The 23,803-nt window shown below is 42.2% G+C and overlaps 1 protein-coding gene across 1 annotated transcript in view; it reads right to left on the reverse strand.

Moving 5' to 3' along the window:
• Window positions 1-23,803, reverse strand: part of dip2bb (disco-interacting protein 2 homolog Bb) — a 31,889-nt gene that overhangs the window by 3,577 nt on the left and 4,509 nt on the right. The window contains exons 2-33 of the mRNA XM_026349475.1: window positions 15,260-15,331; window positions 14,452-14,601; window positions 11,811-11,936; window positions 11,415-11,732; window positions 11,084-11,233; window positions 10,342-10,461; window positions 9,930-10,127; window positions 9,671-9,762; window positions 9,359-9,469; window positions 9,120-9,243; window positions 8,876-8,985; window positions 8,639-8,741; window positions 8,488-8,552; window positions 8,133-8,226; window positions 6,944-7,063; window positions 6,734-6,848; window positions 6,276-6,415; window positions 5,684-5,820; window positions 5,493-5,573; window positions 5,245-5,372; window positions 4,843-4,957; window positions 4,509-4,710; window positions 3,837-3,949; window positions 3,067-3,147; window positions 2,810-2,933; window positions 2,576-2,697; window positions 2,178-2,289; window positions 1,367-1,476; window positions 746-876; window positions 467-635; window positions 203-373; window positions 52-113 (exon numbers count right to left, since the gene is read on the reverse strand). Coding sequence (XP_026205260.1) covers window positions 52-113; window positions 203-373; window positions 467-635; window positions 746-876; window positions 1,367-1,476; window positions 2,178-2,289; window positions 2,576-2,697; window positions 2,810-2,933; window positions 3,067-3,147; window positions 3,837-3,949; window positions 4,509-4,710; window positions 4,843-4,957; window positions 5,245-5,372; window positions 5,493-5,573; window positions 5,684-5,820; window positions 6,276-6,415; window positions 6,734-6,848; window positions 6,944-7,063; window positions 8,133-8,226; window positions 8,488-8,552; window positions 8,639-8,741; window positions 8,876-8,985; window positions 9,120-9,243; window positions 9,359-9,469; window positions 9,671-9,762; window positions 9,930-10,127; window positions 10,342-10,461; window positions 11,084-11,233; window positions 11,415-11,732; window positions 11,811-11,936; window positions 14,452-14,601; window positions 15,260-15,331 — 4,066 coding nt within the window. The remainder of the gene's footprint in view (window positions 1-51; window positions 114-202; window positions 374-466; window positions 636-745; window positions 877-1,366; window positions 1,477-2,177; window positions 2,290-2,575; window positions 2,698-2,809; window positions 2,934-3,066; window positions 3,148-3,836; window positions 3,950-4,508; window positions 4,711-4,842; window positions 4,958-5,244; window positions 5,373-5,492; window positions 5,574-5,683; window positions 5,821-6,275; window positions 6,416-6,733; window positions 6,849-6,943; window positions 7,064-8,132; window positions 8,227-8,487; window positions 8,553-8,638; window positions 8,742-8,875; window positions 8,986-9,119; window positions 9,244-9,358; window positions 9,470-9,670; window positions 9,763-9,929; window positions 10,128-10,341; window positions 10,462-11,083; window positions 11,234-11,414; window positions 11,733-11,810; window positions 11,937-14,451; window positions 14,602-15,259; window positions 15,332-23,803) is intronic.

Consider the following 23,803-nt stretch of genomic DNA (forward strand, 5'->3'; position numbering starts at 1 on the left):
CTTTATGACATTTAAAAATTATAATAACTGAATTTATCTACATGTTATTACCTGTCATGGCGGAGGGACTTCATGTCCACATACACTGTACAGGGATCGGGACCAGTAGTGCCCTGTAACACACAGATACCACTTAAGAGCAACTGATATTTCACTGTGCGTCTCTATGTAATGCCAGGCTATGATGGTTTGTGCGCTGTACCTGCAGGCAGATGGCCAGGTTCACCCTGGAGCCAAAAGCTGTGCTGACAGCTCTGGATGACAGCCCCACGTCCTTGAACAGTTTGGAGAACGAGTGTGTCAGGGCCAGGCGAGGGCGTTCCTCAGCTATCACCACACAGCTCCGCACGCATGACAAATTAACACCACGAGCCTACACACACACACACACACACACACAAAGGATGATCAAACCCACAAGTATGATTCTGTATTTGTCATGATTCTCAATAAGTGCAGTGCTTGCCTTGAGCAACTCAGTCTGAGTTCCCAGTCCTTTAGTGCAGAGCTCCATGACAGAGTAGGAGCAAAAGGTGTCTCTGATGCGGTACTGACTGAGTGTGCTTAGCCACAGAGACAAGCAGCTCTCCAACTCAAAGGGAGGAATCAGGATGGACTGGTGACCTGAGTAAACACTGTGTGACAACAAATGTACGAGAAACGTGAGATGAATAGAGGAGATAAACGCCAGAGACCAAGCTCTGGTGCATCAGGTGTGCGTTTTGAAGGTGACAGTGTACAGTACCTTGCGAGGCACCACAAGACAAAGCCCAGCCCACAGTAAGGATCCAGGCAGATGGCTATTTGACGAGAGGAGTACAGTTCACACTGCAGCTTTATAGATCGACAGAGTGCACTGACCGCTGCATGAGAGATCTGTTACAAACAAGAAGACACATTTGAAGTTTAGAAGGAATTGGTTGGAGACGATGAAAAGTGAAAGTGGTCACATACAAAATGAGGATTGCACCCTTATTGGTGTATATTTGAACATCATTGCAGAAATGTCATTGACCTGATTCTGTTCATAATGTTTTGCAATTCACAGTTTTCATTTCACTCTATGTGGTCTGACAAAACATAATAGGGAACAAAATAATGAATTTCCCAAAACTGGCCCATGAATACAAAGATGTTGATGCCTGAGACTTGAGTTTCACTCCCTAAGACAGCTGCTGTCATTAGTATTTGCAAGCAGGAAGTGCTGTTTTTATCTGTATCTGTTTCTAATAAGAATTCCTACTGTGAAAGGTGCGGAGACCTAACGAATAGGTGAGCCAGTAAAAGACATTTAACAAGTGTTACTCGATACAGGATTGTGATCTAGTGCTAACACAACATGTTGAATGAATCTCATGTGTCTCACCTTGACCCCAGTGAGCATGCCTGTAGTGGAGACACTGAAGTCTAGATAAGCTATCATCTCTGCTGTGGGCGGCTTATAGATCTGTGGAGGCCGACGGCGAGGCAGGTCATCTGAAAAACAGTACAGAGGTAAGGCAAGGTAAAGGTAAAAATCATATTGAGCAATAATGACACAACAAAACACGATCATTAGCAAATGTACCCGATACTATTGCTAAAATGGTTCACTGATACTGATACTGGAGTCAGTCATATTGAGTTGTGACAAAAATGATTCAAATGTTATCGAGACAACAAAACAATACACATTAAAGGAATTCAAACAGAGCTACAACAGAGGCTGAGCAAGGCAATTATACATATTCCTAATTCAGTGCACAGTAGTTTTTATTACAAATACAATCATAAATGAGAAATACAATTATTTTTAACTGAAATAAATTATAGATGAAAGTTGAACTTTGGACTGATGGTGGCGCCAGAGGATATGTTGTTTTTTTGGAGAGCTGGAAGTTATGTTAGATTGTTGACAAACCATGATAAATGATACACAACACCCATGTGGTGAAGCTTTGACAGTGCATAGGAAGAAGACTTTTTCGCTGAAGACTTTAACATGTTACAACAGACGAAACCCCAGTGTAAATAACAAAACCAGTGATGTCTGAGTTCCATTAAGCTGCTTCAGTAGGTCCTGATATAGTGGACAGTTGATCACTGTCACACTGTCATGACTTACTTTGACGGTGGAACAGAGCTGCTTATTGTCACCAGTAACACTGATGCTGTGCTACTGTACTGTTGTTTCTTACCTGTGTCGATGATTGTTGGCCACGTTTTAATGTTGACAGAGGCAGCAGCGTCTTTGGAGCGCAGAATCCTCATCAGATTTTGTGTGGTAAGGATACACGCAGCTTTACTGACCTGGTAACAAAACACACACAAGAGTCAATTGAATAGGAAAGCACCTGAGAAAATTGTAAAAAGCACTATACAAATAAAATTGAATTGAATTGAATTGAATTGAATAGGAGAAGCTCCAAAAACTGCGGAAAATAAAAAAAAACACTCGCTGGATTTCTGAATCGATTTTGGATAGCTTCAAAATAATTTAAAACTTTTAAATAGGCATTAGTATGATTAGTATGATTCTCTGTGAACTGCAGGTTTAGTTTTTTTTTTTACATCTACAGAGCAAACCTATACTTACATCAATGATCATGCGGACAGTAGGCAGCGTGGCTGCCAGGTTCTGAGGGTGCGGAGGTCTGACATTTACCGGGACACATCCAGCATACAGACAGCCATAGAACGCAGCTATCAAATCAATGCCTGAGAAAGAAGATGGAGGATAAAGGTGGAGCAGAACAGGTAGAAAACCTCACAATAATCAATCTCAGTGGAAGTGACACTTGGAAATTAAAAAGTTGGAGGCAGAACCTACCCGGAGGATAGAGCAGCACTACGTTCTCTCCAGTGTTGATGCTGCCTTTTTCAGTAAGCGCTGCAGCTATCTTCTCCGCTCGCTTGTGAAGCTGGACGCAGGTCGCTGTTCCTACTGCTACACCCTGGAAAACAGAAAAAAAAAAAGAAAAGGACGCAGAGTCAGTATTAACACAAGGTGAAATTCATCATCTTAACACTTGTGTTAACACGTGTATATCAGCACTGATGATACACTCAGTGTGTGAAGCATGGTACCTTGGCATTTAGAAGAACATAGAGGACATGGTCTGCGTCTGTCTGTGCCCGCCACTGTAGAGCCTCTGTCAAATACTGATGCTATGATGAAAAGAAAAACATAATTAGATATTTGTACTGTAGATCTGAGGATGTGCTTAACATTATTAATAAACATTATTACAAACACAACCAGGCAGGCAGGGCTTTTGTGTGGATGGAAGAATACCTAAATTAAGCTGTCTAGCACAAATAATCTCCTGCCAATGTGTAAACTATTCATGCCACATACTGTGAGCCAAGGTAGCTCTTCAAATAATAAATAATAACTTATTGAGAGGCACATCCGTAGTAAAACAAGGGGTGAAATGAAAAACAAAAACATGCAAATTTTGCTTGTGACACTGTTTAACACAAGCAAACAAATAAAAAACACAATACACTATACATTAAGGCACGACAAGAATAAACAAAGGTTTTGAGAAGACGCCAGAGGGGACCATAATTCTTACCATCACAGTGGGCCACATACAGAGCTACATCCAGAGAGAGACGAGAGCAGAGAAAGAAAAGAGTCCAGATTTTTTTTTTTACATCTATAAACCTGAGTTCTGCTGAACTTGGGCCAGTGTTACACCGGCAGTGAAAAGTCTTCAAAACCTCACCGTCTATCATCATAACACACTTTAAGAATTGGTGCTGATCATGCATAATGAGGTTAAAAGGTTAACAGAGTCTGAGTTAGAGGCTTGTTAGAAGTGGGTGTTATCCAATGTTCGTGATCATACTACCTTCCGGACAAGATCCTGGTCTTCAATCATGCCTAGGTCCCTTCCTGCAGCCTGGGCAATTCTCTTCCCTGCCACCAGGTTTCCCACCATGACGGAAGCAGGACCTACACCAACTACAAGAGAAATGAAGTGAGAGAGAGACGGAACAAAGGAAAGGCCGAAACAGAAATAATAGGAGGAAGAAGGAAATGAATGAAATCTGTGGATGAAAGAAATTTACCTGACCTTAGTATCTGTGGCTGGCTTTAAATTGACCTTAAATAAAATACTAAATGGAATCCAGTATAAATACAAATGGTAAATAACATCAACTAAAGGTATTCAGGTGTCACACTGAGTTTGATGTGGTTGTATTAGCGTTAGACTGTGTTTGCCAGTACAACAGCAAACAAGGACTATCTCTTTCTCAAATTTAGAAACTGTTATGTGTGCATTATGTAACACTACTGACCGTGCTCCTATTTTCCAAAATCAGCAGCAAAGTCAGCAGTTTCCCTCAACTTCTGGGATGCAGTCTGTATTTCAGACATCAGCTCAAGAGGAATTCTTATCCAGTCAGAAAGCTCAGCACAGCAAGCCAAAACTCAAATTATAGGATGGCCTCATGTAAACACAGCCCATCAGAACTGCGCTTAATACACATTTTCTAAGCCTGTTTCATCGAACACATACCGGGCTGCTTCTGGCGGGGCTTGGGGAGGTTGGTGACACATGTATGAGGACACATGAGAATGTTGCAGGGATGCAGGTTGCCATCCAAGAAGGACTGCTTGGTGTCAGAGATGTGGATGCCGCCCAGGGGTGTTTTAGGCAAGGTGTTGGCTGGGACCAGAGCCAGACAATAGAGGCCCACCTGGTGGATGCTGTCGATAGCCTACCAAGAAAACCCAACACTGAACATTAGTAAAAATGACTGGCAGACACATTTAACTGCTATAACTACTATTATTATTATTACTATTTTATCTGTAGAAAAGCTGTGAAAGAATACAAAGGCCTGATTTACCTGAAGCACTCGACTCATCCACTGGAAACTGTCCTCCTCGCTGGCATCTGGTCTCTGCTCTGCCACAATCACTACCCTCTCATCGTAGAACACGGTGACTGAAAACACAGCAATCCTGACACAAAAAAATATTAAAGGTCGTGGTCAAACTCCCGTATAAAAGCTGCTTATAAGTGTAGTCTGAGATTTGCCTTGTGCAATTTTTCCCACTTATAAAAAAATAAACATGGCTCTGCTGGTACCAACATGTTTATACATCAACAGCATATCCAGTCGTGACTTGTCTTGGGCCTGCTCTGGCACCAGATGCCAGTAAAGATCAATTCAGATCCACACTTTACCCACAGAAGGACTCACCTCACACACAAACACACACACAGTAAGAGAAGAATTACTCCTCACCTCCCACGGTACACGGTCTTGACTGGCTCCACGGCAAGAGCAGTGGCCACCAGGTCGTCAGCGTTGTGTCTCCGCCCGCTCACCATCAGCAGACCCTCAATCTTCCCCACCACAAAGATCAGACTGCCCTGTGCAGCGTGGAGAATACACAGAAGGTTCATTAAACTGTCAAAGTATACAGAAGAATAGTTTCCAGGACAGCTCAAGTGGCCACAGATGTTGTACTGTAATTAAACAGTCCGACTTACTGGGCCAACAAATCCCAAGAGGCCTGACCGCACAAATGGAATCTCTCCAATGGGAACTCCACTTGCATTAACCGGTATCACCTGAACACAGACAGAAAGGACAGCTATTTAACACATAAAGTAGTTCATTAACTTACTTATTTTAAGAGATTGAATCAGTGCAGGCTTGCGCGGTCATTTTTCTTTCATACCTCAAAGGTGTTTTTTGTGACTCCAGGCAGGCCATAGTACATGGTGCCCCCAGCACGAGAGTTGATTATTATCTCTCCTATCTCATCTGTTTTACACAGCTGGGGAGGTCCGTCAGGCTTAACGATGCACATCAGAGCTGGAGACCCATAAAGACAGCATTTAGAAAGCATGAACAGGAAGTTCCAGCATTTACCAATACTGTCCTTTCAGCCCATTTTTGTCTTCACATAAAAGATAGTTCAATTTAAATTTAATTACATTTGATGGCACTTATCTAAAGGCCAAAGATCTTAAAATGCACAATTAAAAACTGAAATCTTGGCTTTGACTGCTGAGCTTGTCAGATGAAATGGAAAAAAGCATCTTTCTTTATGTAGAATCAAAGGTGAGATAGACTTTTTAAATAGTCCTATTCCTCCATTCTGGTTATAATTTTGTTTATACAATTATATATCATACTCTTACCACTTTTTTCAATGTAAGAACCTACATTTGTTTTTTCCTTGTTTACATATAAAGCCTTAATTGCTGAAATCTGTACTGTAGCTCATAAATGCTTTTTGGCAACAGAGTCTTCCCTTCTATTCTCACCTCCAGGCATGACATGTCCAACATCTTGCACAGTCAGGGCAGAGTTCTTGTCCTCCGTGTTGACCCTGATGACGCCGTGGCTCAGACCGGTCAGGGAGAGAATGGCACGAGCAGGGAGGGGTGCACCGGGTACTCCCGGTCTAAACAGGAGAGAGTGTTCGATCTTATTCCCATCCCTCCCATCTGTTCTTACAGTTAGCCATCTGTCCACCCACCAGCGTACAAAACTACATGCAACGGCCTACGTCTTCATCTGTCTTTGTGGACCAGTAAAAATGAAAATCAACTTGAATGACGCATGTGCGCATTTCTTTTTCAGATTTTATTAATCATCAGTTAACATGCTTGCACGAACCTTGGATTGAAATTGAGAGTGTAAAGGTAAGAGGAGGTGGGAGGCTACATCTTTTATGTTTGACTTTTTTATCCCATATGAAGCCTAATACCTGCTGACATACCTGCGTATAGCTACTGTCATGGCCTCAGGGGAGGTAGCACAGGGACAGATAACCTCAGGCTTTAGTCCATGGGACTGGAACACGTTCAAAAATGCATCACAGGAAGACACTGACCCTGGAGTGCAAGACACAGGGGATTCAACATGTTACACCTGATCACTCTCAAAAGGTATTGTTTTATAAAACTATAAATCTATATGAAGTACTCACAGGGGTTAGCACCATCAGCAACAATGAGCATACGTAATGAAGCCAAGCTGATGTCTCTCTGGTCCCGATGAGACATCATGGCCCAGTGTAGATCACGGCACTTCACCAAGGCTACACGAGCTAAACAAAAGTAACATGACATCATACAGACTACTGCTCAAAAGTGTGGGGTCACTTGCAAATTTCTTTGTTTTACAAAGAAAAACACATTTCACAAACAATTAAAATGACAAAAATCGACATTTTTACATAGAGGCCTATTTTTAGCAGTTGTCAGTCCTTTGTATCAATCTCCTGGTATGGCTGCTCATTCAAGTTAATCAATTTATAAGGCTAACTGATTATGAGAAAACCCTTCTGCACTTGCGTTGCTCAGATGAGAATTAGTTGATTTACTAGAGCAAACAAGGGAGCGTGGAGTTCTTTAGTCTAGTTTAGTATCTGAACATCAGCAGCTGTTTGTTCACAGGCTCCAATAGGTACCAATAGCCAGAAAGAAAGAACTTTATTTACATTAGAGACCTGTGAGTCTATTGTTGTGCTTAGAAAGGAAGACTACCCATGCTAGAAATTACAAGGAAACTTAACATGTCTTATCATGCTCTCGTCAGAGAGCAGCACAAACTGGCTCTAACAGGTGCTGAAAAAGGAGTGGGAGGCCCAGATGCCCAACGGTCCAAGAAGATAAATATCTGAGAGTGTGTAGTTTAAGACAAGGACGCCTCACAGGTCCTCAACTGGCAGCTGCACTAAATATTACTCATCAAACACCAGTGTCAGCATCAACAGTGAAGACGAGACTTCAGAGACGCAGAACCAATGAAAAGATGCTAGGACAGTGTTAAATATGTTTAGTCAAGCATGGTGGAGGCAACGTGATGGTCTGGGTGCTTTGGAGGTGGTAAAATATGAGATTTGTACCGAGTGGAAGGACCTTAAGGAAGAAAAGCTATCAACTTTGACAGCTAGAATGCCTAAAGTCTGCTGGGCTGTAGTAGGTGTTTTTTCTTTTGATGAAGGAACACATTCATAATTTCCTTCATTATTTCAAATTTCCTATTCAGACTAATTTCATGTGTGTTTCCTTGGAAAACAATAAAATATCTAAGTGATCTCAAAGGTTTGAGCGGTAGTGTACATTAAATTCTTTACTTGTCTCTACTTAAGCTGAGAGATCACTGTAATTTACCTTTGTGGATGTGGACTCTCTGTACCCAGGAGAGAGGACAAGCCTTCATTACAGCATAGGGAACACTGATAGTGTGAATCCTGTTCATCACAGCCTGGAAACAAACAAAACCTAATAAAGCATCTAATACAGTACAATACAGGTTCATAATTCATCACCATAAAATGCCACATTACTGAAATTACAAATTCTGAAAATGTCCACTAAAAGATTCCCTTCCTGCCAACAGACTTACACTTCAGTAAAGCACAGAGATTTTAAACAACAGGACTTGTTGATCTGTGGTACAGGACGGATGCTAAAAAAACAATTAAACTAATAAAAACTTAAATGTTGCATGCAATCAAATGCTCACCGTGAGAACTCCATGCCATAGGCCCATATCCTTTTTGAAATCCAGGACATTCACTAGAGTTTCCCCTTAAAGTGAAGAGAGACAGAAATGACTTCAGACAAGTACTGTCTGATAAGGATACCTTCTGATAACAGATGATGATGGTACTCACCCTCGCAGTAGTTGCAGGCCTGGGTCAGTGATTGGCAGTGGGTCAACATGGCGACTTTAGACACAGCCACACCCATCACTGTGCCCTCTTTGCTCGCCTTGTACTGAACAGGAAGGACACACAAGAGGAGCACATGGATACTTGTAACAACCACAGCATATTTGCCTTTTCATGTCACATATAGATGCAGGATTGTCATCGGTCATACAGTAAAGTCTCCTACAGCAGCTCTGTTACCTCTATGTATGCAGGGTCAGTGTTGGCTGTGGGGATGTGTGGCTGCCAGTCTTTGGAAGGCTTGGTCAGGTATTTTGAGTCCGTGACCACCCACTTAAGTCGAGGCCAGCCTGTTAGAAAAATGTCAATTCGAGTCTGGTTAAATTACACTTTAGGATATAGTTTATAAAAGAAGGGGTTCATTTCATTACCTCATTATTAAATGAATCGTGGTAATTCCACATTTAGGAAACACCTTACTAACCTTTGAACTGCAGTATTTCCCCTGTGGGGGTCTTAGGTAGACCCTTTAAACAGATCTCACTGGTCAGAGCCAGACCAACACCACAACTGCCCAGCAGAAACCCCACCTGACTGATACCTGCATCCTAAAAAACACCAAGAACAAGAAAATACACATTTTGACTTAAATGAGTCTCAAGTTGAAAAGAATATTTAAAGCTATTTCTGCACTCACACAGTTCACGTGTTCGATTTTCTCACCTTACGCGACAGTGGCACCTCAATAGGCACAGGAATAACTTCAGCCAGGAGGCAACCGTAGAAGGCCACCCAGAACATCCCAGGGTCACTGTTGGGGTACACCAGCGCCACCTAGCAAAACATTTTCATAAACATTAACGCAATAAAAGGCTAACATCAACATCAACAACAGGGCACAATGGTTGAAATGAAGGAAGACAGAATTTTCTTGTCCAGAAATACTGCAAAGCGTATTCACCCACTGACTTTGACAATACATTTGTTATATAATGTGTGTGTATTTCCTTTCTGTGCTTGTGTTTGCTGCCTCACCCTGTCTCCAGGTTTGAGGATTTGTTCATTCTTGGTGCCCAGCTTGTTAAGGAGGGTGTATGCCAGCTTCACACTGCGACTCCACAGCTTTCCTGACAGACAGAAGGTGCAGGGAGGCTTATACGTTTTACCACTGCCAAAAATCTCACGTTGCAGAGTACACACAGCTTTCTACTATAGATTAACTCTTAACACAAACTACAGATCTGACACTGTAAACATTTGTCTTCATGTCAAACAGTACCATCCAGTGACCCACCATAAGTCAGTGTGTAGAGTGGTTTGCCTGTGATGTCAAGAGCAGTGAGGGCGGGGCTCTTTCCCTGAGAGGCCCCCCAACGGGCCAACGCTGCCTGCAGGGCTGGAGGCCAGTTACTGACCACTCCCAAAGGTTCCCCTTTTACTGGCATGATCTGACGGCCCTCTGGTTTGGGTGTGTTTGGATCGGGCTGCGGTACTATAAGAGAGGCAACAGAACACTTCTGAGTATGTTAGAGTTAAATGGCACCCATATATGTGAACTGTCTAAATGAATAAATCATATATTTTAATAGAAAATAAAATCATTTGTGTGGATAAAAACTGCTCCAAAACAAAGAAAATACACTAAGTAGAAGCTAGTAGAAATCTGTAATATTGGGATCACAGTGATGTTTCAAGACTCAGCGTACCTTCTACAATTTCCTCCGCATCGTCGGTGAAGAACTCACTGAGAGGAGGCCTCTTGGGTCTCTTCAGGGTGTTGAGCAGCTGCTGGATCTTAGTGGACACTCTGCTGTTCACAGGAACTCCTGCAGGCAGGATGAAGATGGAAAAGGGATGTGGCAGGAAAAACATAGTGACATACTGTACGCCGTGGTTCATCGGCACAGTGAGAAGACATTACCTGTTGAAACGTCTTCCTATCTCAGAGTCTGCTGCTTTTCATTCCATAACACAAGATGCTGTAATTATCGGTTGGTATATTTGTCTTGAATTGATTACACTAACCTTTAGGAATGAAAAGCAGCATACGTACGTGGCCACAACAGAAGGAAAACATGGTGAGCACTGGGGCAAGGTTTCTTTTTTTTTTTTTTTTGCTGGGATCACACGTGAGGGTTTATTTAGTGTGAGGATTGTTTGTTGCAGCTACTATAATAACCATTCATTATAGACAAGGGTGGAAACAGCAAACACAGAAGGCTACGAACATTATATATTAAAGAGTTTCCTTACTCTGGATATTACCTCTTGCTATCAGCCAGTCAAATAAACACATGAAAGGAGAGAAAAAGATCAAGAAGAAAAGACAGACAGCAGTAAAGTCGGATTAATGGTTCATCGTTGTTGAAAAACTTATTGTTAAGAGTCAGACACAGGCTGCTGGGACGAAACACGAGCAGATCAAAAGTCGCGTGGTGAAGTCATTACCATCCGCAGTCTCCATCATCATGCTGGAGCGGCTATGCCCACGGCTCATCCCCCGGACCACGGCGTTGGAGGGCAGGTCCACACGTGGGCCTCTGGCTGGAGGGGCCACGGCTGTAACATCTGGAGGAGGGGCACTATTCTCTGAGGGGGCTGCAGGGGAAGTGAGTAAACGATGGTAAGTTTCTGTCATATTGTGATATATCTATTACCTGCTAATACGAGTTCTTGTTTGATGTTTTTTCTCTTGTTAAAATGTCGAAGAATGCTAATTCTGTTATAAATGTTTAATGATTCTGCAATGGAAACGATCCTGTTAACAGCAGTGGCTCACCAATGCGACTGTGAGCCAGCATGCCTGTCACAGCTGCGGTGTTGGGCTGCTCGTGTGGCTGGTACTGCGGCTGGTAATGAGGCTGATACAGAGGTTGGTACTGCGGCTTGTACTGGGGCTGAGGTTGGCTCTGAGGCTGCGGTTTGGCCTCACCGTGGGACAGGGTGGAGGAGGCAGAGGAGGAGGTGGAGGAGCCCTGGACAGAGTGGTTGATCCAGGAGTCTGGACTCTGCAGGTTGGGACTGACCGCAGGTGGGGGGATAACCACAGATGACTGTCTGCGCACAGACGTCTCATCTTCAGAGCCCGATGAGGAGTCTGACCAAGAAAACAAGGATGAATTTCAAGCACTTAGTCCTTTTGGCTAAAGGTCAATTTGTCCTTGTTCTGTCCTACCTGGTGGTGTGCGGGTTTCAATAGGAGACTGGACATAAGTGGAGCGCCGCTTGGTAGGCATGGGCAGCGCCATCTTCTCCTCCTTATGTTTAGCCAGGGCAGCTTGCACAGCCTCCGTATGGATATCTGAATGGATAGAAAACAATACACACTTCTGTGTTTGACATGGCTTAATAGCTTGATGCAGGTGGTTTTACATCTGACTCAAAACAAAGAAAACTATCTTTACAAGTGATTCAACAAAAAGTATTTGCGAGAATGTTTATTTATAATATATGAGAAGAAAGAAATCATCCTAGTTGCAATTACATTACATTACATGAATGTTACTGCTGTATATGTCATAAATAACAGTTTGACAGCCGCAGTTTAGTTTGGTTCAGGAACGTTTTGTTAAATAAGAACAGGCATATTATAACATTAAGAAACATTACAAGTGAAGAAACCTGAAGAAAATAGTGAGGGGTTTGTTTTTCCATAAACAGGAAGCCAGAGGAAAGCCGTGTATTAGCCCACACACCTGCCTACATGCAAGCACACACAAATTCGCACAATGATAAATGCAGAGATACTTTCACTGGACGACACCCACTGGCAGATTAAAAAGAACAGCCACACATTCAGACTATGTTACAAAACATGCGCAATAAAAGCCCACTCACTGACAAATCACATCTATTACCATTATCCCCATTCAAACATCAACACATTTGAATAAATCATCAAGCACAGCTCGTTGCACAGCAGCAGTGGGGATACCATAATTACATAACTGGCATTCTGCTGAACAGATCGCTCCGGGCTAAATCATGCGCTCTCATAATGTGCCATCGTCCACCCTCACACAGGAGCGTCGGGAGAGGCTGACTCCCTACACATGTCTGAGAGGAGCAGGGCCATCACCGTGGCGATAAGCACGGTCGGCGTGCGGATGCTGGTGATGTGTTTTACACCAGCACCGAGATGTTCAGGAAGCACCTCTGTGGTTTACTCCTGCAAATCTGACTCAGTGGAGTCGTTTACAGTAAGCGGCTACAAATGGAACAGCTCTACAGAAACCAGTCGGCGTAGGTTAAGAGGAGTAATAAGTGGAGCTTGGTGAGATGAGAGGGAATTAAAATAAGGCGGCTCTGCACTTTTTTCTTCAGCTTATACAAGCAAACAAAGTGAAAGTGCTTTAATTTCCTCCATTAGCCATCACTGCAGCATTGGTCATTTGTTGTTATTATTAATTAAAGCTGTATCTCCTGTAAACCTCTTCATTTTTGCCGCGTTAGCTCTGTGCATGACAGTGTTATCCCATCAACATTTGGAGGAATTATGGTTCCCAGAGGAGGAATCCTCATCACTTCTGTAATCCTCATTTCACCACAAGATTGACATGTTTAGTTGTAGTAAAATGTCTAAACAACTAACAATTGGATGGATATTCATGAAACAGATGTCTGCCTCAGGATGAACTGCAGTAACTTTGGTGATTGTGGTGTTTCTATAACTTTGTTTATCCCATGTATCAGTTTAATAACAGAAATAAACATTTACAGCATGCACACTACCACTGTTTTCGATTTGAAAATTAACAAAGTGAAATCATTTGGCGTTGACACTGGTGAAAATTGGTACTGTATGTAATCTACTGACTGAGCTCAGGAGGCAGAGGTGTATTATAAATGCCTACAATTAGAGTTCCTACACTTATCTGTGATGCAGCAAAATGAGGATCACTCCTTCTTGCTCTGACTTCTCAGTACAGAGCACTGACTGTGTTATACAGGCAGTGCTTGACGGAGGGAGAGATTTGAAACACTTAACTGATGAGGACCATCTTTCCAGCTCCCCTTGAAAACGGTCTGGATGACATGGTGCTGTCAGTGCGGTTTTACTGTACCTGAACTGTACTACATGAGGAGAACACAGTAGATGGCACGCTCATTATATGGCAAATGGCTCATCGTCTCTCTTGTACTTGCTCTCTGCTCCTCTCCTCCAGGCTGTCTCTTTATATCCATTAATCCTTCAAAAAGTTACGTCTACACTGTACTTTAAAATCCAAGGCCGCGCTACAATATCTTCCCTCAGTACATTTCAATACATCTGCACCTCAACTAACATAGCCAGGCAATGACATCACTCTGCTTCCACAGAGTCGGGGTCCTCACCGAGGGGCTCCCCAGCTGCAGGGCTGTCTGTCTGAGCTGCTCTTATGCACAGATATTTGCAAGGACAGTGTGACATGATGCATTCTGAGCCCCTTATCCTAAACCTAATTATAATGTTAAGCCTCAAACAAGGCTTTGACAGGGTGAGGACTGGTCCAAACATCCTCACAATGATGGAGTCAAATTGAAATTTGTCCACACAACAACAAAAATACATGTACACACACACACACACACATGCGCACACATGCTCTCATCTTTCTCTCTCGCCTTTAATTGGTCCCTTTGAAACAGCCCAGTGTGTCTGAGCTTCAAAAACAGGCTCATTCAACAAGTGAAGATGATGTAGGTTAATTTGAGCATCAGAGAAAACTTTATTTCCTCAGTGACTGCTTCATCAGATGTGTTGTAAATCCAGGGAAAGTGAAGCTGAATGCATTTTTCCTCTGATGTCCGTGTTTTTATAATGGAGGAGTTCTGACCTGATCTGTAGCGGTCATCTCTGGTTCCTCCACCGCGATGTGTTCTGCGGGAGCGGCGTTCGCGGTACTTGGAGCTGGAGGGGGGAGGAGCGTGGCTTGAGGAGGAACTGGGAGCAAGAGGCTTCACATCATTCCTAGGGGGGGGCTCCACTGTAAGATAAACAAAACACACACTTATCAACAAAAGAAACACAATACGTGAACAGCATGAATTTGAATTATTATTGAATTTATTTTTATTATTAAGGAGTCGTGCAAACGAATCATACTCAGAAAACACAAGACTAGACGAGGGGATAAATGTGAATCATATGAACTTTCTGTTGACTGAATATGAGCAGCTTGATGAGCACCAAGGGCTATTTTCTATGCAGTGGAGTGTTTAGCAGATTCCACCACTTCCAGGTTAACCAACAATTAGACTGTTCAAATACACAAGGAGCCTCAAAACGATGTGTAATTACCAGCTCGCAGATACATTTTTCACTCACAGCAACAATTAACAGCACTTGTGCTCCACTATTGGTGAGATGAGGAGAGGAAGCAGGAAGACCTTGTACCGTGAGGCAGCATTGAGCATTAACAGGTACTGATAATATACAATATATCAGTGTCCAATACAGGAGATGTACTCTAATCTATACCTGCTATACATTTAACGTAATCACACTGCAGTGCAGCTACAGTAGATTTACATGTTGTGATGGTTTTCTGTAAAATAGATTTACAGGGTGAAACCTCTGTAAACCTTTTTAAACCGAGTGAGATAAGTTTTCAGAGCAGAAAAAAAGAGATGAAAGGTTTTTACCTGGAGTGTGGATGATGTAGGGAGCCAGGAGTTTGGTCCTTTTCTTCTCATAGCCCTTCTGTGTAATGTCACCTGTAAACACAAACAAGCATATTCTCATTAGTAGCAGTAGTATCAGTATCAGTAGATTATAATCTGAATTCTATAACATATTTAAATGTTTAGATTTGTGGTACGATTTATCATTTCTAGAATAAAACCCAAACACAAATAAAAAAACAACATGAACCATTCACACTGAAATAATAATGGTGGAAATATACATCACTGTGATAATCTAACTACTTTCTATGTTGTGTGATGTAATCTATCACAACCCGTTGAGAGATGGAAACAGGGGGAAAAGGCTGCAAGAGAAAGGAGTGAGACAGGTTGAAAAAACAGTGCAAAGAAAATGGAAACACAGATGGATGCACACAGTGTTGCGGTAATCTCCAGAGATGGCTGAGAGCGTCAAAGATGTGGCTTGGTTCCGGCCTCAGCTACAACACGAAGGGAAAAACAAATCAGGACTAAATTTGGAAACGTACGGAAGCGTGGGCAAGAGATAGGATGATTCAGAGGCACCGAGAGAAAACAGAGAGGCATGAAAGCTGAAGACAAGAAAGGTGGGAGACACATGGAGGAAAAACAGGAATGATGGTATAGTTTAATGATCCCCTTGGGGAAATTAAAATAAGGACAGCATAGAGGAGGAAGAGATGAAGATGAGGACAAGGAGAGATGTCAGAGGTGAGTGACGGTGCATCCAGAGGACAGAAGAGGAGGAATCCCCAGTCACAAATGAAAGCACAGTGTCCTTCAGACAACCCCTCCTATCACCTCTGCCCACAGCCCTTCTGCAGCTTCCACCACCCCAACAGACCCAACGCAGCCTGACTGAGCTCCCTGCTGGCCCTGAAGCAAAGTGGTGACTCTGCCAAACTCCTCCTCGTCCTGTGGGCAAAGCTGTCAGATTTTCAGACACATACTAAAAATCCATCTGGAGAGCCTGCGTTTACTTTTCTACCAACTGTGTTGAGCTGTGATGAATCATTCAGTATGTCGGGCAATAGCTGCTTTCAAACCTCATCTTCATCATGGCAACTTCCACTGGTTGTTACCATGCGGTGGCTTAAAGTGTGTGCAAGAACGAGGGGATCTCCTGCCAGATACTTATCAATATATATGTATCAGGCATTAACCCTGAGTAGTTTCTTTTTTGTTTGATAGTGGCCAGTCTGACAGGTGATTCCCTTCGGTGAACAACAATGAATCTTCTGCCGTTGTATCATCTCACTAAGCTCTGAGCTGTAATCCTGATTAGGCTGCTGAGACGCACCGTGATAAAAGGTTGAAGCTGTTTGCTGCTGCTGTAGTCTCTTCCCAGTTACACCACAGAGGACAACAGAGATTAGACGAGGATTTCCTGGCACAATAACACAGGCGTACACCTGCAGGGAGCACAACTACACAGAGCACACACATCTAGGTGTGCAAACCTGGTCTACCACCCAGGTGGGCTGGGTTCAATTCAGTCACAAAAATAAAGGAAAATTCTGCTTTATCCACTCACCTTTCCTATCATTGCTATGCTGATGACACATAGCTCTTCCTGTCCTGCCCAGTCCATAACTCTACTGTCTTACACATACATGTACACATCATCATCATCATCATCATCATCACAACAGTGAAAGTGAAGTGATGTTTCCAGATATCAGCTATAGTAATACTAATGATTTCATCTCGATACGACTCCATTGGAAGTCGCGTTCAAATCACAGTTGTTCAGTACAGTACACAACAAAGCAATGTTTTAGCAAAGCGTGCATCTGCACAGTTGAACCACCGTGCTGCAGACAAGCAAACAAAAGTGAGAGTGCTCACGTTTGGAGGACATCGCCTAAGAGCCCACTCCAGCACTATTTCTACTTAGATTGAGGCTCTTTTCTCTTTTTTTTTTTTTTTTTAACCAGAGGATAAACGGAAGAAAAGCAAACACTTCCATAAGTAATGCATGAACAGTACAGTTGGCCTCACTCAGTCACGTGATTTATTTTTAGCTCATGTGAACAGGCAGTTTCTCTGCAGAAAGACAGAGAGAGCGAGAGAGAGACAGGGACAGAGTCAGCGATGGGGGGAGGGGCTGGCCCGGCTTTACATGAATCTCAAAGTAATCACTCTTCCATCTGGATGATTTGAAATTCATCTGGTTTTTTCCTTACTTTTTTATCATCAGATACAGGGTCCAATGTTGGGAGCTGGTTACAGGTGAAGCATTAAAGGCCTGGAAAAGGCGAGTAAGTATCTGACAGCAAACATCTTTCAATGTAGGACAAGAATCTGTTCCTGTCTAATAACCACTCTACATATTAATAAACAGTCAAAGAGATCTGCAGAGTAGTGCTCCACTGAAGTGATGAGGGCCTCACTTGTTAGCCAACTTTCTCACAGTGACCCAGTCACGTCTGCACGAATAGTCGAGGTCACAATCAAACCTTTTCTGTGACAAGTGCGAGAGTCCGGATCTGCACGGGGAGCTCCTCATCTGTCGTCGCTGAGGAAGACTCATTTGTTCACCTCACAGTGTGTGTTTTTATTTGAGCACAGTTTCACAGTTTGGAGGGAGAAACATCAAAGCTGTGCCTTCTCTCTCAGCCCTCTCACACTTGCTAGCCTCGGATTATTTGAATTGCAGCGAGACGGCTCTCTCCCTCTACCCCACAGGCACTCTGTCTGAATAGTAATTAGCAGCCCGACCTCTATTCTCTTTCCTTGCTTTCTCCCTCTCCCTCATCACGTCTCACTCAGTTGGTTTCTCATGAAAACAAATTTAAACATATGTCAACACGTATTCACCGAAAAGGACAGAAAACACATGTTAGAGACATTAAAGGGAGAAACCAGGACTTCCATCTGTTATCATACAGAGAATAGATAAGATGATCGTAGTCTCCTACAACAAGACATTCAACTGCAACTCACATGTTCCAAGTGTAACATAGCAAGTCAATACAAATCTACACTTTGCTTATGTGACCATCGCAACAGACTGAAGTGGGAAGGCCCAGAATAAAGGATGACATTTGGTCTCCCTCTGTTTGGCACTGTGCCCCTCTCTACATTTGTTGATATGAGTGTATTATTTTCGTGGGGGGTGGGGTACCGTTTGTTTGCAGAACCAACCTTCCTGAGGTCTAAAGAGCTGGCACATTTTGATTTTTATCAGTGGAACAAACTGACATCCTACTGAAACTCACTCAGCCTAAAGATACCCCCCCCCCCACACACACACACACATCCTGCACACGTTACCAACAGTTTCAGTGATTTATTGTGAATCTAGACAACATAATGCTTCATACATCTGAAAGATGCTGGGCTCTACTTCTCACATACGATTCGTGTCAGGGTGGATGATGTCATGCGGTCCAGTACCTAACCTTACATTCTCCGAGACGGAACAGATCCAGTTATATTTTTAAGCTATGAAAAAGAGAGAACGTCCATCTCCACATAAAAACCTTTACTTGTAACATTGTTCATTGTTTCAGATAGTCTGTGCGAAAATGAGTTCACATCTGATCTTGAATTATCACAGCTACAGACTTCCGAGTGTGGAACAGCTGGCGCTTATAAGTGCATGTGTATACTTGCTTCTCTGTTTGTGACCGAGCAAAAATCTCGTGGGAGGAGCAGCAGCTCAGAATGCACAGGACCACAGGTATGTAAAACAGAAACACAGACAACAATTGTGACACTGAAATGTAGATCATAATCAAAACGTTTTGATCTTTTATTTACCCTACAATTATGTCATTCAACGTAATAAAAACTTGGCATCAGATTGTTTCGATTTCTATTCAAGCTACCAACCCCATTTCCAAAACAGTGGGATAGTTTCTAAAATGCTGTCAAAACTAAACTTGAACTCTAACCCTAGTTGTCTGACAAAAGTAGAACTTAACTTCCTGTTAACTTAACTTATATTTTAAATATAAGCAAATTTAAAGGTTGAGGCCTGTAACACACTGAAAACCAGTTGTGACAGAGTGTGTTTACTACTGTGTTGCATCACCTTTCCTTTTAATTACACTTGAATATTTTGGGAAATGAGGATACAAGTTTAGCAAAGAAATTATTTTCCCATTCTTACTGGATCCAATATTCACCACTGTCTGATTCTCCTCTTGATGGTGCATCATACATTTTCAGTAGGAGACAACAGTGCTTGCTCAAGTGCAACTGTTGGGTTTTCTATATAATTCTACACACAGTTATATTTTATAAGGTCTTACATTGTAAAGTGCCTTGAGATGACTTTTGTTGTGATTTGGAGCTATATAAATATTGAATTGTATTGAAACAGACCTGGACCGCAGGCAGGTCTGTCAAGCACATATACACTGCTGAAATATCCACTGACTTCACAGGCAAAGATGTGGCCTTGATGGCAGCATGTGTCTTTATAAAATCCCCAAAATATATTTATAATTCAGTTTTATTTTGCCATCTTTCTCGTGTTTTACTGTAACGCATTTATCTTTCACCAAGCCTTATAGATCATAAAGAAAGGCTATATATATTTACTCAAGACAGTAAAACTGGTATTACAGGCACTAGTGAGTGAAAGAAATGCTTTGAAAGAGCCCAAAGCCTCAACACCCACACTTTGCTGGTCTGCAAGTGATTCTCTCTGTTGGAAATGTCAGGGTGTGGCCAACTCAGGTAACAGAGTGAATCATGTTTCAATGCACACACTGCAGTCGTTAAACTCAACAGGGAGGGACAACAACACACACACAAACCCTTGAGGACCAGTTGAAGTAACAATACGGGCAGAAAAGCAAGAAGCTGTTACTCAGCCAAAAGCTCTCTACTGCCTCTTGCACGGCCTCACACACTACAATCCAACATCAAGTGCCAAACCTGTTACAAACGCTGGGCAACACCTACCTAAGACCATATGCTCCAGTGGGATTTACACACCAGTAGAAGTGAACTGATGTCTCTGAAGCAACATATTAACTCAGAATAAAAGTCCCTACTACCCAAAAAAAATCCACCAGGTGACTGTTTTACTTGTAGGAACTGATGCAAACTTTGCCTGTTAGGTTGAAAACACTTGTGTGTCACTGTCACTAAACTGTTGCTGTGAGCAGATGCTACAGTCAAGTCCAGTCAAGTCAAATCCTGTCATGGCAAGTTTATTTGTACAGCCCATTTTCACAAACAATGCGTGTTTGACAGGTCCACTATAGCAACTGATCCTCACCCAACCCAAAAAACGCAAAGACAAAGAAAATACTAGAAAAGATTTTTTGGCACATCAAAAAAGAAAATAACTGTAATTGTAAATTGTAGCACCAGGAGCAACAGAGAATAAAAAGCAGGATTTTTACAAGCCCATTTTCCTTTCAACGACTTTTACTACCACTTTAGTAAGAGTAGTAATGTGTTCACAATATAAAAATTCTAATTTATTTCAGAAAAACTTTTAAAACTGAAAACCTGCTTTAATGAGTGCTTTAATTGATTCCTTCAAATCCTGCCCACATGTTAAAGTGTCCCTGGATGAGACACTGAACTCTAAAATGTAAAAATGCAGCTACCACAATAAATAAAGTATCAATTATTATTACTATTAATTATTATACGACTTAATATTTATAAGCAGGCAGCTTCTGGCTTCTCCAAAATCTGTGTTTATTCTGCCAATAATTAAGTGTGCAGTAAATAACAATGCATTTAAGTCTAACAGAAAAGCTATTTCCTATTACACAGTGCAGTATGTTGGCTCTCAACTTAATTTTTACCAGATCTCATCATCACTAAAAAGGGTTGACACTAACTGTTGCGTTGATTTTCTTTGTTGAGCCCAAAACATTAGTTCGAGTGTATTGGTTATAAGAACCATTTCCTTTCTGACTTGCTTGCTGAGGATGCTTTGCCAAAGCTAGATCCCTAATTATTTAGATTTAGATGACTGGATTAAACTGGTGGATTTGTGTGCAACCTGTCCGAGCGTCTCACTGTGGGTGTCACTGACCAGACTCCTGACTCCAGACTAGAGATGTTGCTTAAAAACAGTGGAGGTTATGCCTTTCTTCTATTATTTTTATCCATCATGACTAATTCACACAGTGGTCACCTGAGCTCAGGTATCAGAAGAATATAACACAATCACATTCAAATGTTCTCACTCTACACGTTGAAGAGCATCCCCTCAGTTTGTTGACATGAACAGTATCTTATGTTATATGACATAGTAAGAGCTGAAGGTTGTAATTTCTAAATTCAGGCGGGAGGCAGCTGCTTTCTTTCACTGCATTTGAAGCAGCCTTTGCAATAAGTTATAACTGGGTGGCAGAAATCTCACGTATCCTCTGTAATGGTATTAACAGCTTAGCAATGCGTTCAGTTGTGTTATTGTACATGTGGCTCCAGCATATGGCCGTTCTAATCTGGAAAGTGTTTATGGAAAATTCACTAAGTAAGGTGTGTGTGTGTGTAATCAGGAGGCTGAGCGCAGGGCATGGGGGCACCACATGGGCCGTGTCCAAAGCAACCAGGCCCAAGTGACGCTGCGTGAGGGAACATGAGATGTAAAACCATGGCGATGATACAGGCGGGCACCATTCGATGAGGGCGGCTGCTGAAACATGAAATGCATTAGGAAGCAATCAACAAATGAGGAGTAAGACAGGAGCACGCTGTTGGGCATGTGTTCATTATAGTGTTGCCAGTTTTTCTTTTTTGTAATATGAGGAACCAGTGTTTTTTCTGTTTTCAGTTAGAAATTATATAGATTTAAATTTCCTCAATTTCCTTTAGACTTTAGGTTTTGGAGTGTTGTTGAAGAAATGTGCTATTAAAATGTCACCTAAATGCTATGATTAGAGTCTAGACTCAGCTAATTACTATTGTAAGTAAGTGCTTTATTTAAAAAGGTCAGAAATGTGATCGTAGAGACCAAAATACAGCAAGATATGTGATGAAACCTGGATGAAATGGCAGTAAATTAGCTGATGTGCTTCTACTTCCAACTAGCACTTTATAATAATGCAATGAACAGCACAGTGACCTGATCACTACTTAATCCCGTCTCTCTCTCACATTGTAATTTCTTTGAGTCATGTTACTTTCAATTACATGAAAAAGTAAGAAAATAAGCTGATCAGGGGAGATTTTTGAAATTATCACAGGGTTTTGTGAACTTTACAGCCAAAAGTGGTCGGGAGCCGACCTGCAGTTCGTTGTGGACTGAAAGTGAGATGGCTCAGCTAACCAGCTCACAGTGTGCGTCTGTGTGGAGGTGTGCGCTCAAGTCTCATATCAATTATTCAGTCATTTTTGTACACAAAGCTTCTTAGAGTGTGTGTTTACATCTGTGTGTTGGGTGAAATTAGACACATAAGGTATTATATAACACACACGATTCATTTCCAAAAGCACGAATCCTGTTGTTGTGTTTGTGTGTGACACTGGAGGTAGAGGAACCCATCTTTCTGTGGTATATAAACCAATTCTGTGGCCTGGAGTGTTGGCTGGAGATCAGAGGACAGCTAATCTGCAGCAGTTAATGAGATTTTAAATAGAAAGGCTAAATCAGCTTCCTTCTGATACACAGATCTACTATTAAATGCATGCCTAAACACCGCAACGGAAATGAAACCATACTCAAACCCAGTGTTTTCAACCATGTAGTCTTGAAAGATAAGGTTGACATTATTACATATTTTCTTATTGTCAACAAATCCTATGAAAAGAAGAAAACCTAATATCGACAGTGTAGCAATATAACCTGAACCTGAAATATCTCCCTCCTCTGTGTCCCAGAAGAGTTGTGACTGAAAATAGTCCCCAACAAACGCAGTTTTCTTGCGTGCATTTCTAACAATCTGCAGTGTCCAGCTATTTCATGAACTTCACTTTGCTTTTTTTTTTTTTTTTTAAATACAACGATATAGTCGTAACATTTTTAAATATTGATGTCTTTAAGAGAAACCAGTGGACGTGGAGTGGAGTGCCACAGACCAGGTAGGGAGATCACAAAGTGCAGGATGGACAGACTAATATTGTTGCTTTTTTAAAATAATATGGCTGCATACAGAAACAGGAAAACTGACATATAGCGGCGGGCTTAGGGTGAGTGGGTGGGTGGGAGAGATCCCCAGCAGCAGCCCTGGCCCAGTGTGAATCACAGGCCAAAATAGCCAGGCGTGTTGCCCCCTGATGCTCTGTGACCTAGATTGAGAGACGCAGGCACGACCGTAATCTCTCTCTGTCACTATGGATGCCGAGATGAAAACCTGCCTCTCTCACGATGGGAGCTAGCCACGAGAAAAAAATCCACACATCCACTTATCAGCCCGGACAGTTACAGCGAGGAGTGAGACAACTATCAAATTAAATGTAAATACTGTGCACGCGCACACACACACACACACACACACACACACACGCACGCACACACACGCACATGCAGCGAGACAGTGCAGATCTACACACATCATAGGTGGTGAGAAAGGATAGATATCGTTTGCATGCACACACCGTTTG

Source organism: Anabas testudineus, chromosome 5 (genome assembly GCF_900324465.2).
Source record: "Anabas testudineus chromosome 5, fAnaTes1.2, whole genome shotgun sequence".
Lineage (NCBI taxonomy): Eukaryota > Metazoa > Chordata > Actinopteri > Anabantiformes > Anabantidae > Anabas > Anabas testudineus.